The sequence below is a fragment of the Octopus bimaculoides genome, chromosome 1, assembly GCF_046866305.1.
Source record: "Octopus bimaculoides isolate indiv1 chromosome 1, ASM4686630v1, whole genome shotgun sequence".
NCBI lineage: Eukaryota > Metazoa > Mollusca > Cephalopoda > Octopoda > Octopodidae > Octopus > Octopus bimaculoides.
In genome coordinates this window covers 44,545,897-44,562,009 of record NC_142928.1, presented here as the reverse complement: position 1 = coordinate 44,562,009, position 16,113 = coordinate 44,545,897, and the positions used below count along the sequence as shown (strand labels likewise).

At 32.5% G+C, this 16,113-nt stretch overlaps 1 protein-coding gene across 1 annotated transcript in view; it reads left to right on the top strand.

Moving 5' to 3' along the window:
• Window positions 1-644: 644 nt before the first annotated feature.
• LOC106876345 (uncharacterized) overlaps window positions 645-16,113 on the top strand; it is a 21,523-nt gene continuing 6,054 nt past the window's right edge. The window contains exons 1-9 of the mRNA XM_014924846.3: window positions 645-844; window positions 3,239-3,365; window positions 5,411-5,494; window positions 7,015-7,110; window positions 9,565-9,702; window positions 11,124-11,156; window positions 11,829-11,858; window positions 13,915-13,953; window positions 14,723-14,758. Of these exons, the coding sequence (XP_014780332.2) occupies window positions 3,316-3,365; window positions 5,411-5,494; window positions 7,015-7,110; window positions 9,565-9,702; window positions 11,124-11,156; window positions 11,829-11,858; window positions 13,915-13,953; window positions 14,723-14,758 (506 nt within the window). The 5' untranslated portion in view covers window positions 645-844; window positions 3,239-3,315. The remainder of the gene's footprint in view (window positions 845-3,238; window positions 3,366-5,410; window positions 5,495-7,014; window positions 7,111-9,564; window positions 9,703-11,123; window positions 11,157-11,828; window positions 11,859-13,914; window positions 13,954-14,722; window positions 14,759-16,113) is intronic.

The window sequence follows — 16,113 nt, the reverse complement described above, 5'->3', positions numbered from 1 at the left end:
TAGCTTTATACCATCTTATAAATATTCATTCTGTAATAATATATATTCTGCGGAGAGACGCTTTTTTTAAACCTATACAACCTCACATGAACTAACCTGTTTATTGCATCCTATTCAGTAGTGGCCTAAATTAGAGAACGAACATTTAAAAAATAAATATGCTTACTTCATGGGACATTTACTATATATGTGACTTTTACTATATATATTTTAAAGTATGTTCATTATTTGCAACAAATTTTGTAAGAAACGATTGATAACTAAATAAGTATTAGAAACATATATATATTAGAAACATATATATATATATACATATATATATTTATATATATATATATATATATATATATATATATATATATATATATATATATATATATATATATATATATATATATATATATATATATATATATATACACACCTCAGGCAAGTGTCTACTACCATTGCCTCGGGCCGACCAAATCCTTGTGGGTGGATTTGGTAGACGGAAATTGAAAGAAGCCTGTTGCATGTATATATATATATATATGTGTGTGGGTGTGTGTGTGTGTGTGTGTGTGTGTGTGTATGTGTGTGTATGTGTGCGTGTGTGTGTGTTTGTGTGTAAGGTCTAATATATTCTATTGTAGCTTTATACCATCTTATACATATTCATTCTGCAATAATATACTTTCTGCGGAGGGACTCTTTTTTTACAACCTATACAACCTCACATGAACTAACCTGTTTATTGCATTCTATTTTCTATTCATATTACGCAGTTTAATTTTACTTTCACTTTGCATTCATTTTCTCACATCAGTCTCGTTAATTTTACATTGGTGAAAATTACTCCTTAAACGTAAGTCTATTACTTTTCTTATTCTTTTAGTCGGTGTATAGTTACCTGTGTACAGCTTTTACAGTTATTTCATTATTATTTGTTACTGTCGCATAACTGCTGCTCTTATCCTTTGGTTATTACATCACATCTTGTCAAACTCTTCGCGCTTTATCCTCTCATGAATCTTATGTACATGTATATATAATGGAGATGATATTGTCGTGAAGAGTCTTATGTTAATACAGGAAACATTCGATCAGAATATGTAGAGAGCACGGTGTGTGTCGAAAATATAATTTTGAAGAGAAAATAGTAATATAAGAATTTAACAAAATGTAAAAAAGGAATTAAAAAATATTTTAGGCAGTTGGAATGTTACAAGTAAAGGATTTAAGCAGAGGCATTTCATGGTTATACAGTTATATATACTTTAACATACTCAAGTCATGTAAACCTGAGAAACGTCGTGAATTTAATAGGAAAACTAAACAGGTCTAGTAATACGCATCCAAAAAGAGCCACACATCGTTGAACCTCATCTTTTTATATCTATAGATATGTCTGTGTGTGTGTATGTGTGTATGTGTTTGTGTCTGTACTCAGTAGTGTCCTAAATTAGAGAACGAAAACTTAAAAAATAAATATGCTTACTTCATGGGACATTTACTATATATGGGACATTTACTATATAGATTTTAAAGTATGTCCATTATTTGCAACAAATTTTGTAAGAAACGATTAATAACTAAATGAGTATTAGAAAAATGACGATGGACTTATATATATATATATACACCTTAGGCAAGTGTCTTCTACCATTGCCTCGGGCCAACCAAATCCTTGTGGGTGGATTTGGTAGACGGAAACTAAAAAAAGCCCGTTGTGTGTGTGGGGGGGGGGGGGGGTGCATGTTTGTGTGTCTGCATTCGTCATTCCACTATCGCTTGACAACTGATGCTTTTCTGTTTACATCCTTGTAACTTAGCGATTCGATAGAATAAGTACTAGGCTTACAAAGAATAAGTCCTGGGGTCGATTTGCTCGACTAAAGGCGGTGCCGCAGCGTGTCCGCAATCAGATGACTGAAACAAGCAAATTTCTTTTTGCACCGAAATTTAGAAATATCAGTTAAAAACTATTCCACTACCATAATATATCTCCCAAACCTCAATACTCCCATCTCACGCAGGCAAAGAGAAAAATAACGAATCCAACTCATGCAGGCACATATACATACATGTCTTTGTCTTAAATGTGTACAGTTTCATTATTCCAATCCTTCACTTGTATTTTGAAATCTTCTCCATTCGCTTTATTTCTCGGTCACTCTACCTTTTACACTCTGACGTCATACATGTTCAAAACCTCTCTCCGCAGTGGATTTTCTACGTCCTACGGAAATCAGACTAGTGTTCACATGACAGTAAAATAAGGTGAAAATGAAGGACGACGCTTTCAACACCTTTTATAATTTTTTTTTTTTTTTTCAGTCTTGAAAGGTCTAGTATATTCTTTCATAGCTTTATACGATCTTATAAATATTCCTTCTGCAATAATATATTTTCTGCGGAGGGACTCTTTTTTTACATCCTATACAACCTCACATGAACTAACCTGTTTATTGCATTCTATTTTCTATTCATATTATGCAGTTTAATTTTACTTTCACCAAGCGCCATCGAACAGCTAATATACAAAAACCAGCACTTCCGAATCCATATAGAGGAGCAAGACCTCGCATGATTCCTCAATCACCCATGTGCGCTACGAATAATCCCGTAGAAACTGCAGTTTACTATCAGGTCATGAATTTAATAGGAAAATTAAACAAGACTAGTAATACGCATCCAAGAAGAGCCACAAATTGTTCAAACTCATTTTTTTATATCTATAGATATTTCTGTGTGTGTCTGTATTAAGTAGTGGCCTAAATTAGAGAACGAAAACTTAAAAAATAAATATGCTTACTTCATGGGACATTTACTATATATGGGATTTTACTATATATATTTTAAAGTATGTTCATTATTTGCAAGAAATTTTGTAAGAAACGATTAATAACAAAATAAGTATTAGAAAAATGACGATGGACTTATATATATATACACCTTAGGCAAGTGTCTTCTACCATTGCCTCGGGCCGACCAAATCCTTGTGGGTGGATTTGGTAGACGGAAACTAAAAAAAGCCCGTTGTGTGTGTGTACGTGTGTGTGTGTGTGTGTGTGTGTGTGTGTGTGTGTGTGTGTGTGTGTGTGCGTGCGTGTTTGTGTGTCTGCATTTGTCACTCCACCATCGCTTGACAACTGATGCTTTTGTGTTTACGTCCATGGCTGCACCTGTACTATTTATAAAAATAATATTTTTAACAAAACTTCCTCACGCTGAAATGAATATTTGTTTTATTTTGCAGATTATTTTCACTGTCATATTGCGATTTCATAAAATCGTTTTTACGAAATTGTAAACGTCCAATTTCTCCAAAGCAAAATGAGAGGGTACATCATATGTTTCCTAATCATCCTATACCTTTCTTACACGTAAGCAGTCATTGTTTGTTTATACTGACATACGTCATACATTATATGTATTTTTTTATTGATTGTCTTTTGATCCATTCGTATTCACCCATTGTCTGGTGGTGGTGGTGATGGTTTCCATATTATAGCTATCAATATTAGTATTAGTGGTGGTGCTATTAGTATCAACATTCGCCTTAGTTACATATCAGGCGGAGAGAAGTAGGATAAACTAAGGGTAGATGTATTAAAGATTGATCGGTATTTATGTTGACGTGAGAAGTTAGAATCTACTATTTGAAAGAAGAGCTTGGCTAACCTCTTGGCGTTTAAAGTGAACGGGGGTGTAAACCAGAGAATCGTTATACCCAGCATTTGTTAGGCAATATAGGGCAAGTATAATCTATAGTATTGATTAGATGTGAAGAGGAAGTGGTGAGTAATTGAATTCAATAGAAAGAGATAATATATAGAGATATTTTAAATAAATAGAAATATTTTTAAAAAATGAAATATTTTTTAAATTTCAAAAGACTACTATAACCTAGCACTTAAGAAAGCAGGATATAAATATGAAATTAAGTACAATATAAACGACGACAGGAATACTAATAATAACAAAATATATCTTGATATGAACCACATAGATAATATTAGTGAACCTAAGTCATCTATCAATTAGTACAGCCCGACAAATATATTAAAAAACTGTCAATAATAGTCATCAACATAACTTTAGCAATAGACATGGAATCCAGAACTACAATTAACATACTAATAAACTTAATCAATATGAACACAATAACCAAACATTTACTAAAAGAAGCAATAATATAATTTTTAGCAATTTACGCCTTACTAACTGCACTAATACTAATATTAATAAACCCAAGAATACTGACAGCAAACACTATAAATGCTTTATTATAGATAACAATAAGAATAATAATCAATAAGCATAAAAAATAAAAATAATCTCATCTCACCTAATCCCTCCAATAATATAACCACAGAAGTCATATTAATATAGATAGGAATAAAATAGCAAAAAAAGACCAATACCTCGTGTGAGAATAGCTGACCCCCCCCCCCCCCAACAACCCATCACTTCAATAAAAGAAACAGCAATAACACTACTTGAATCATAATACCTTTTACCAAACATCTAAAATCTAATTGTATTACATCCATTAGAAATACAATTAATAAAAATGTAAAAACTCCAAATATGCAAATAATATTTAATAATAAAAAAATCAGATTTGGATTTTCAGTCTCCCCAAATCTTTTTAGGATAAACTCTTCTTTTAACAATAAGAAATTGGACCTATTCTATAATAACAAAAACATCATTAAATATACCTAGCAACTCCAATAATCGTATAACTAACAACTGATATTGTGTTAATAAGCAAAACTCCATTATCACTAATAAATATAGACATGACACCATAGTACCACCCAATAATTTATATTGTAATTGTAGAGAACCAGATACTTGTGAAATAAACAGAAATTGCAAAATGAAAGAAGTAGTATACAAGCAATTATTATTAATCATAATACCTCTAAATACATATACGTTGGTTTCACGAAACCTATTAAATCAAGAATTAATAATCATAAATTTCCCATTAGAGAGTCTAGAAAAGAGAATAGCACAGGTCTATCTGAAAAAAATTGGCACCTCCAAAGAAACAATTTTGATCAATCAATCTCTTGGAAAATCCTATCTTCCTCCGCTTACAGATACAATATTGAAATTTGTTGGTTATGTTTGAAAGAAAGCTACAATATAATGAGAATGAATTGATATTTGGTTAACACTAAAGATGAAAAGTTTTTCTTATGTAAACACATTACGAAACTCCTTTGTTATTAATCTTAAATAAATCTAACCCCCCCCCCCAACACCACACACACACTTACTTGAATTTTTTAGGAATATTTTCTTTTTTTAATATTTCTATTTCTCTAAAATATCTCTATATATTATATGTTTCTATGGAATTCAATTTCTCATCACATCCTTTTCACAATTTCTATTCTCACTATTTTCTTTCTAGGTTTTCTGCTAAGGAACAGGATGCTGAATTACTTCTCATGAAATACAAGACAAGGGAGCATGCTTGGGAAAACTTCTTTATGAGGTATGTTTTTGTTTACTTAAGGAGTAGGAAAATGTCACTTTCAAACAAACACACACATGCATGTGCATATAAAACTCATCGTGATAAATTTTGAGCTTTCTCGCATTTGGAGATTCACCCAATATATTCAGAACTGAATCGGTTGTCTGTACAATGGAATTTGACAATCTTCTTATTGGAAAGTTAAAACATATTTAAAAACCTAATGTAGTGATATTGTAGAGAAATTTCATCGAGGATCTTGGCACAATAGACATCAGTATATTAGATTATTACCATTGTCTTATTAATTAATTGATTAAACTTGATTAATATTGCTTCATTTTTTGTTTTGTTGTGTACAGACCAAATTATGGTTTCCCTGCAACTTTGAGCTAATTTAGAAACAAATATATTTGAAAATAACAGAATTATTTGTATTTTCATTAGATTAGATTTGCTCAGAAACATTTCTGATCCTACTGCATATAATATTTAAAACTGAATTATAAACTTCGGAGAGATCTTTATAGTGGTAGTTGTTCGACATAATTGACATATTTTGTTGAAAAAAGTTTAAGATATCAGGCAGATTCATAGATAACTTTATTGTGGTATATTTTACGATAGTTCATAGTATATAGGATTGTACTTTCAATAACTAATAGAAACAAGACATTAGTAGACATGTTGCATCTATAAAAAGATAGCTGTAGGATTACCAAGCAGTACTTTGGTCAGGGAAATGCATCATATGTTGATGTGTTTCAAATATGAGGCTGATATATTGGAGGTTTGTCAGATATATGAAATCATCATTTATATTTAAAGAAAAATTTGCATTTGTCTTAAGTTCACTAGCTTTTAATCAAGAAAACTTTTATGTATCTCAAAATAAACACTAAACCTTTCGGTAGTTTGGTTACCGTAAGAGATTATAACAGATAACAAGACAGGGTGATTTTTATGAATTGTCCAGCTTCATGCGATAACATGCAAAAATCAGGAATGTGAAGAAGAATATCACTGCAAAATGGAATCTAACCTCGATTTGATGGAAGAATAAATGAAAGAATTTTTAGAGTGAATCTCTTGATTGACATTCGGAGATCTTATTAAAGAGGTTTTGTTTTTTTTCAGATTAGCAGACAATACTCAAAGTCTCTCCCAGCACACTTTGTACTAAGCTCCAAATGTCTTTCATTAATTGAGGGAATGATATTATTATCAGAGACAAAATATTTGATATTTGCTCATTTAAATATTCCTAATTGACAAGAGACATGGGATTTTAGTGCAATTGTTAAAGATTAGTTGTTCCTCTTGAATTGAGGAAATTAAACAACATGTTCTAGAGATGAATCAGTGTAACTATGAACACAGCTGTACTATGCTTTTCGGTGCCTTAAAAACTTTGAAGAACCGAAACCTAGCGGGTCGTTACCAGTTTCTCTCTTTGATACACATACTTATGACACTAACTTATAATAAATTATTAAACGTCCCACCTAGTAATTCATTATAACATTCATATATTTCAGCTGGGAAATGTGCTCGGACATTGAAGATTTCGAGAAAAAACTGGCCTATTCTCATATGATCATTATGGACTCTATGGAAAAAGTTTGGGATGAACCGTAAGTAGATTCAATTCTTATTATATATTCGCATGTAATCATCAAAATATGCGCGTTTACGTTTTTGACAATGAATACTTAAACACCTCAGGATTCAGTGTTAAAAAGTCCTATTGATGTCGTGTTTTAATCGAAGGAATAAAATGAATATATTTACTCGAGAAAATTGTGATACGAGATTAATTACAGTAGAGAAAGCCTACGTTATGTAAATCGTTAAATTTCCATACAGAAATTTGAGAAATACACCAAGACGATATTGTTAAGTAACCAGATAGCACAAGGTCTTTTTGAATTTCAAACAGTATAAAAACATTATTTGCTAGAAAACAATAATAAAAATACATATAGAATTGATGGAGAAATTCAATTCTAAATAAAATATGTAAGACGAATATCCTCACGCAATAGAATTCTGTATTTAGAGTGAAAGCAGAATGTATACATGTATTTATATACCTGCATACATACATACACACACACACACACACACACACACACACACACACACACACACACACACACACACACACACATGCACAGGCATACATACATGTATACGTACATACATGCATGCACATACACACACATACACACATATTTGTGTCAGGTCACTCTCGAGCGCTAGTGGTAACATGTAACACGCTATAACATGTTGCATGGTTAGATCCTCGGTGACAAGACTGGCTATCCCTCCCAGCTTGCAAGTTGAGGAGAATGTTACTTGGACACCTGCGGGGCAAAAAACAAATCTCGTCATGAAATCATGAGTAATCAACCCTTTTTTGCATCTTGGAAATTGAGAACACTTCAGGACAGTAAGAAAAACTAAACGTAGGACTGCTTTAGTTGACCATCTCTTGAAGAATAAAAATACATTGGAGTAGTAGCTCTCTTAGGAACTAGATTAACGGATTGTGTTCAGCTGTAAGAGGATGATGCTGGTACACTTTTTTATGGCTGGGTAAACCTCAAGATGTAAATAAAGACTCATGTGTTGAGTTTGCTATTCGGAAGGACTTGGTGGAACTTCTCTTATAATTAGTGAAAGACTCCATGTCATTGCACGTTTGCATTGGCAAAAATAAATATGCAGGTATTCCCATCTGCAATTCTCCAATCATGAATTTAAATGAAGTAACCAAATATTAAAGGCAACAAATACGAATGTAACCACTAAAGAAGTATTTCCCTTATGTGAAGATCCTTAGAAGGTTTATATTAAACGAATTAAAAGATGTCCCTGCTAACTTAGTGTTTCTTGAATGTCAGTGTTGCTTTTGGGTTGGTCGAGGCACAGTGGATATGATTTTCAACCTAAGGAAATTGCAGTAAAAGCTGGAGAACATGATCGAGACGTTCCTGTAGAACTAACTAAACCTTTCATCACTGTAGCAATGGTTGCTCTTTGGTTTGTCCTTTGATAGCTAGGTGTTCCCGAAAAGATTCTCAATGTCATCATATATTTCTATCAACGGATGATGGCTTCTGTCAGATCAAGCGCGGAAATGTTCGTTTCATTCACAGTCTCCAATGGAACAAAACACGACTGTGTAGTTGCCACGCTCTGATTTGCTTTGTATTTATGCGTCCTGTGGGAAGCAGCATTCGAAAGTTTACAGAAAGAGTAAAGCTTTTCGGCCAATCTTCAACTGGAATAAGAAAATGTGCGAATTTACTTTTTGCCCCTGTTGTATTCAACGGTCCGGACAAAATAGCTTAATTATCCAAAAAGAAAAAGAGTAACACGAATAGATAGAGTGAAAAACGGGCTTTTAAATGATATATGAAATCAAAGTAATTTAACGAATCTATTTTGAAAATACGTCATTTCAAACAAAACTTTAAAATTCTGCAAGAACTTTCTTGACAATCTAATAACTTCTCACGAGCGTCGAAGGATTTTAGTCTGACCATCAGCATCTAGAAATGCAGTGCTATCTTTATCTCCTCAAACATATAGAATTCTATACTTTGTGCAGCTGAATATAGCTCTGTATCTAAATTGATGTAAAGATTGCATTGTTCAATTAAATAGAGCCGCTTGAAACGGTTGTACTGCATTACGATTTGATGTCATGTTACTTAATTTGATTTTGTTCACTTTATTTCGAGTTTTGAGGATAATACCGGATTAACTTGGTGCTTCAACTTAAGTACCTATTTCAACTGATTCTTAATTTTTTTCTCATATATGTATATATATATATATATATATATATATATATATATATATATATGCCTATATACATACATATATATATAGAGACAGATAGATACATGCATACATACATATATATATGGATATTTATACATATACATGTGTGTGTATATAAATATATATACGCACACCGCATATATGTATATTGTAGTTGATATGTTTTTATATATATATGTTTATTTGTATATTGTTCATGTTATTGCTCTAATTGGAAGTTCATGCCTTATTCACAGATATATAAAACGCCTACTACTGTTTCCGATTTACCACTTCAAACAGTATGAAAAAAAAGCATTTAAAAATGCTATGGGTTGTTTTCAGAAGATCTTTGAGGATCCTTTTGCCATTCCCAAGGGCAAAGAATTTAAACGGTAAGTCATCAAAATTTCCTCAGTGAAATAATCTGATTATGCTTGTGCAGTGTCGTTAAATCTATTTGGAATTGCAATTTTATTATATTTATTTGGAAATATTATTTTACACTAATTATCACACTAATTATTATTTACGTAGCACATGTTATTGATCGCATAAATATTATTAGGATAAATCTTATATCTACAAATTTAACTACAACCAAATACTATTTAGTGGTGTATAATTCCACAACCAATGGAATTACATTGTCTTTTTGTAGAGTTCATAATATAAGAGTGTACTGAAATGTTCCTGGCTTCGGAGAAAAGAAAATGCAGTTGGATCAGTTATTTATGGTTTTATCCAACAAATTCCCCTCCAGGACTCATACACTTATTGCAGCGGTCTTTCAGTTTTTCTAAGCAGTTTAAATGAACGCGGAAGTTTGGGTTTCCAGCCGGGACTTTCACGATATCCTTAAAACTAACGACTTTTCACCATCCGCCTGTATATAATTAGTTATATTCTTTGGGATCAAATTAGATTTACAAATCTAATTGAAGTTGACATATGCCATTTTACTTCGAAGCTTTGCAGTATTTACATCGCCACATCTTTGTCCAGCTGAACAAGAGTTGTCTGCACACTTTTGTAAGCATCAAGCTACAGATTATATATTAATTCGGAAAAATGTTATGTATTGTTTACTCATGAGTCTTCAATGTGTTTCGAACCGTGTTTCGAACTGAGTTATAGTCTTTTCCATTGTCTCAAGTCTAAGTGGGCTAATGGGTAATTGTGAATTAGTGTATTTAGTAAATCAAGTTCACAGCTTGGGCTACCTGATGTCATCCACGGTTGAGTTATACTCCCACTGGATATACTTCAGGAATTCCGCACTGTTATTCTGGAAATAAAATGTAGTAGTAACATTGTTCCGGACGAAACAGTCATGTTGAAGTGGCATCAAACATTACCACACACACACACACACACACACACACACACACACACACACACACACACACACACGCACACACACACACACACACACAAATATATATATATATATGTTGGGTCATCCCATAAATAATACAGTCTTTTAAATAAGTAGTTGATTTCAAAACGAAACTGGATCTCTTCCTGTCGAGAGTCTGAGATGAACCCACGTCACGGCAGGAAGGGCAAATGAAGGCAGTGACATCAAGCGCTCTTATTGACAAAGTGCCACATATCAGAGGAGGCTCTCAATAATAACGATGTAGAAAAACGGCGGTGCCCCAATATGGTCGCAGCTTCGAGCTAAAACGGATAACATAATAACAGGATATATATATATATATATATATATATATATATATATATATATATATATATATATACTTGATTACCGTCATATTTGATTTATTAATGAGTTATGTTCGTTTGTTTACAGGCCAAAACGATCAGTCAGGAGCAAACGCGCCATGTGAGTTATACTTGATTATGTAATATTAATGTTGAATGTGCTCTGTATACCTTCACAATTATATAAACACATACTCATTTACATACGCCCACACCCCTGCGCATGCACGCACGTGTTAAAGTTAGTTCTAAACTAGTTTTTAAAGAATATAATCTTTATCAATTTGGAAAGTACTATGCTTTGAAGTAATCTGTTAAGGAACAAAAGCATTAGAATGTAAATATAAATGAATGCATATCTTATAGTAAATAATAACACACTTCAAATTTATTGCCAAACATATGAGGTTTTATTTCCAACTTAATAATTTAAGGTGAAGTGGTGAACGAAAGAATCTAAAAGGTGTATTTTATGAAGGTTCAATGAATTGATGTATGTAACGTAAAGAACGTTATATATCTCAAAAGAAATTAAAGTAGAAAACGCCCTACAACTTTAAAACGGTACCTGAGCAAAATCATCCAGGAAATACCCGGTAAACCACCTACACCTGGATATGTCTCAGCCAAGAACAACTTTCTGCTTGAGTGGTCCATGGTCTCCTAAAATAATTAATATAAATACTTTTCTAGGTGGCGCTACTGTGTTAGTAATATGTGTCTGTGTCTATACATAAATTTCTCTATATTTCATTTATCATGTATTTTATTTATTTATTGTTTTCCTTTACAGAGCTCGTCTTGGCAAAGCGACACTAGATATGTAAGTTATTGAATTTTATATTATATTAATGTGAAAACTGTACCCTATAACAATATCATTTTTAGGTATATGGGCAAAATAAGTATCCATTAAACTTTGGGACTGAAAGTAGATAAAATTATAAAGAATAGCATTTCTTTACATCCACATACATGCATACGTACATATATATGCATAAATACATATAAATTATATATGTATGTATATAAATATATATGTCTATGATGGCCGTCTGAGAAAGACTGTTGCTGACCTTCAGGAACATTGTGTGCTCTGTGACTAACTTATATTTTGCATTCGCGGCTCTATTATAGCAGATGAACCTTTGACAAGCATACACGACTGCAAACATTGCAAACCAAGCTTTCTTCATGCGCCTTGGAGCTGCACGCTAAACTTTTTCATGCAGAATACGTGCTTTCTCAAAGGTGTTTCCCCCTCCTCAACCTGCTTCCTTCATTTGTGACGATCACAGGCATTGTTCTCCTAGTCAGTCACCTACATATCACAGGCCTTTAATGAGTACATGACACAGTCCTTAAATCGCAGCCTTGGTTTCTGCCGGGGTCTCTTTCCATTAACTAGTTCTCCGTATAGCATCTGTTTAAGGATCCTGCTATCTTTCCTTCTAATAAGGTGTCCAGTCCAACATAGCTAGTGTTTGTGCACCGTCGCCTCAATACTCAATATATCAGCTGTCCTCGGGACCTGTGTGTCTAGAGCTTTTAAGGTCCAACCAACATTCAGAATGTGTTTCAGACATCTCTGATGAAAGCATTCAAGGACACCTAAATGACGTTTGTAAAGGGTTCATGTCCGACATGTGTAAAGGAACGATGCCAGTACACATGTACGATACACAGCAATTTTAGTTTGCCTTGTGATGTTGGGACGAGACACAAGACTCAAGAGACCGGAAAGAATCAGTTGCTCTCTGCAGCCTGAAAGATATTTCATCATCCAGGCAGCAAAAACGGCTGAGTGTGCTCCCCAGTTAGACAAACTCGTCTACCACTTTCAAAATTGTTCCTTCAACCAAGATAGCTGGTTCTACATATGGATTTACTGGTGCAGGCTGGAACATTACAACAGTCGTCTTGTAGGCTGAGATACATCCATATATATATATATATATATATATATATATATATATATATATATATATATATACATCTAAATCTCACATCTCACATCAAGGCTGTATATATATACATGTATATCTCTCATCTATTTTCATTCCTCCACCTCTCTCTCTATTTCGTATCTTATCTAAATTAACTATAGCTTAACCATCTTCTCACACCGTCTCCGATGAAGAGATATAATAAATATTCTGGAAACAGCAGTGAGACCTATTTATAAATGTTCTAAAATCTACACACCCTTGATTTTTATCTCTCTGATGTGGCCTAGAGAAACATCTAAGTACCTCTATTTCATCTAATAATTATTCAGTTTACTGGAGTGATAAAGTTAGAATGAGGTGTTTTACCCCTAGACTGAAAGAGCTTTAAGATATTATCCCATTTTCTATCACTATATGTTATATTTTTATAATTACTGATATTTTATATTTTATATTTTTCATTTTATATATTATTATATTATATCATATATGTAGGGAATAATATGAAATATGCGTTTGTATATTATTATAATTGCTCTTTTAGTAAATAAACAAATAATTTGACATAACATAATGTCTATAAGTTCATGAATACCACCTATTAATCCCCTCCATTTTCTTATTGCTCTCTCTCTTTCTTTCTCTGTCTGTCTGTCTCTCTCTCTCTCTCTCTCTCTCTCTATATATATATATATATATATATATATATATATATATATTCATACGAGAAATTAATTGGTCGCAATTTCGCGCATAGCAAATTGGATAAACTGCCCATTTAAAAAAAATATATATATTCAAATATTACTTAAAATCACATTCAAAGTCAAACATAAGTGATTAAAAAAATGCTTATCATACCCTATGAAGTTTTTTTTGTTTTCATTTTTATCCTATAACTCATGTAGTAAATTTATTCTTTCATTTTAGTGTAAGCGGCGCATTTTCTGGTTTCTTGGGAAATATCGCGTAAGTATATTTAAAACACTTTCATATAGTTTCACTGCAACCTGTTCACTGACAATAATTCATGCAGCACGAAGTTTTGTCAGTGAACAGGTCGCGGTTTCAATGCGACGAAAATATTTTGATACCAATTAAATTTAAACGTTCAAGTGATATTAACGGATTTTATGTGTTCTTAAATGGCTTACAAATATCTTCCACGCTGCAATAGTTTTTGTTTAAGCACGCGATCTCAGACCAAATCACTTGTTATGCTACTACATCTCAGTAATTTCATATACCGTGTATAAATGTGAATGTTCAGATTAAACAGGTATTATACATACAGAGGACAATATTCCATCACATATAAATTGAATGTAAATTTTGCGTTGTATTTGAACGTTTTTCATATTTGGTGAATTGTTAATTGCATTTGAAAAATATTTATATGCATACATTTACACACATACATATATAAATTGGATTTTGTTTGCCAGTCAACGATGTTCTGAACATCACATACTTCGTGTTGGTGTTGATGGTGGAGTTCATACTTGTGTCAGGCTAAAATTTCTCAAGCTTATTATCATAACCACTAACTCTGCTTGCCTTTCTATATATATATATATATATATATATATATATATATATATGTGTGTGTGTGTGTGTGTGTGTGTGTGTGTGTGTGTGTTTGTATGTGTGTGAGTGCGTGTATGTGTGAGTATATATATATATATATATATATATATATATATATATAGATAATTGATTATATGTCAATATTTTTCAGATCTGAAGGGCTGTTACGTTTCCTGGGAATAGGAGAGTAAGTATTGAAACTTGAATTATCCTACATACTCGATTGATGTAATATTCCATCACTTGTACAAACACTTGATCAAGGTTTGTGTTCCAGCGAGATTGAAATTAGAGAGCTCTATGTTATCAGGGACGGTGTTACTGTCAAAGTGCGACAATTGAGTGATAACTAACTCTTCCGTTAAAATCATACTAAAACTCCTATGAGAACATGTAGCATTCCATTAAACATATGTGCGAGAACTTCATCCCTATTAATCTTATACACCAGATTCCAAAACCCTCTACACAATAGGACCGAGAGTTCGGATGCACAAATCACATACACAAGCAAAGCATATACTAGTTAAATAATCCTTTCTATAGCATACTATATAAATATTTAACTCACAATTTCAACCTTAAATATTCTACCGAATCTATATCCTATAAGTAATCCTTGCCAGCTTCTGCACATATCACAGTGTCCGAAAATGACATGTCATCGCTCGTCATCTGCTAGGAGCACTATTGATACAGTGAACTGTGCGTTTCATAGAATCCACCCATCTCATATATTTCTCCTTCCAATCACCATGCCCTACTCTGCAGGACATAGGTGATGGAAAGTCAGAACACAAAGCGTCCATCTCAACTATGTTTTAACAATAGCATCCAGCTGAACATGTTCAAGATGAACATCAGTCTTCTTAATATCACAAGTGCACAGGCATTAAATTGTAACAAACGACATCCAATTCAGCTCAACACTAAACGATGAACATTATGTTTATAACGGACCTACTTCAAGTGTATATGGAATATAACCTTAACTGGTAGAGTTCACAATATTTCTAATAGTATCTAATCAACATGAATTTAATGCTTCCCTTAGGAAATATATGCATTGTATAAAATATCAATATGCAATATAAGTTTTGTTATGTTTTCTCAATAAGAATAAAGGTTGTATATTAAATTCAGTTGCAAATATTAGTGAAGAAACAAACCTTGGTTGAAGAAACAGAAAAAAGTGAACACAGAATGTTGTGTGAGACAGCAAGTATTAATATATCAAAGAAACGTCTTTTGAAAAATGGATTATTCTACAAATTAACAACATGGGTTCCTCTTTTTGAGAGTTTTCACACTCACAATCAAAATGTATAATTTGCGTAAACAGAAACGTCTACTGCAACAGTTTTGAACATTGCAAATTATGTAATTCAAGTGTTTTTGCTTCCGATATGAATGATGTTCATATTTAAAAAAAAGTTAAATAATGTTGAGTAGTAGCTATACACACAACATTTTGATGAATGCTTTCTTAGTTTGACTATGCTTATTACCTAAGATCAATACCTAACAATGAAATTAAATACA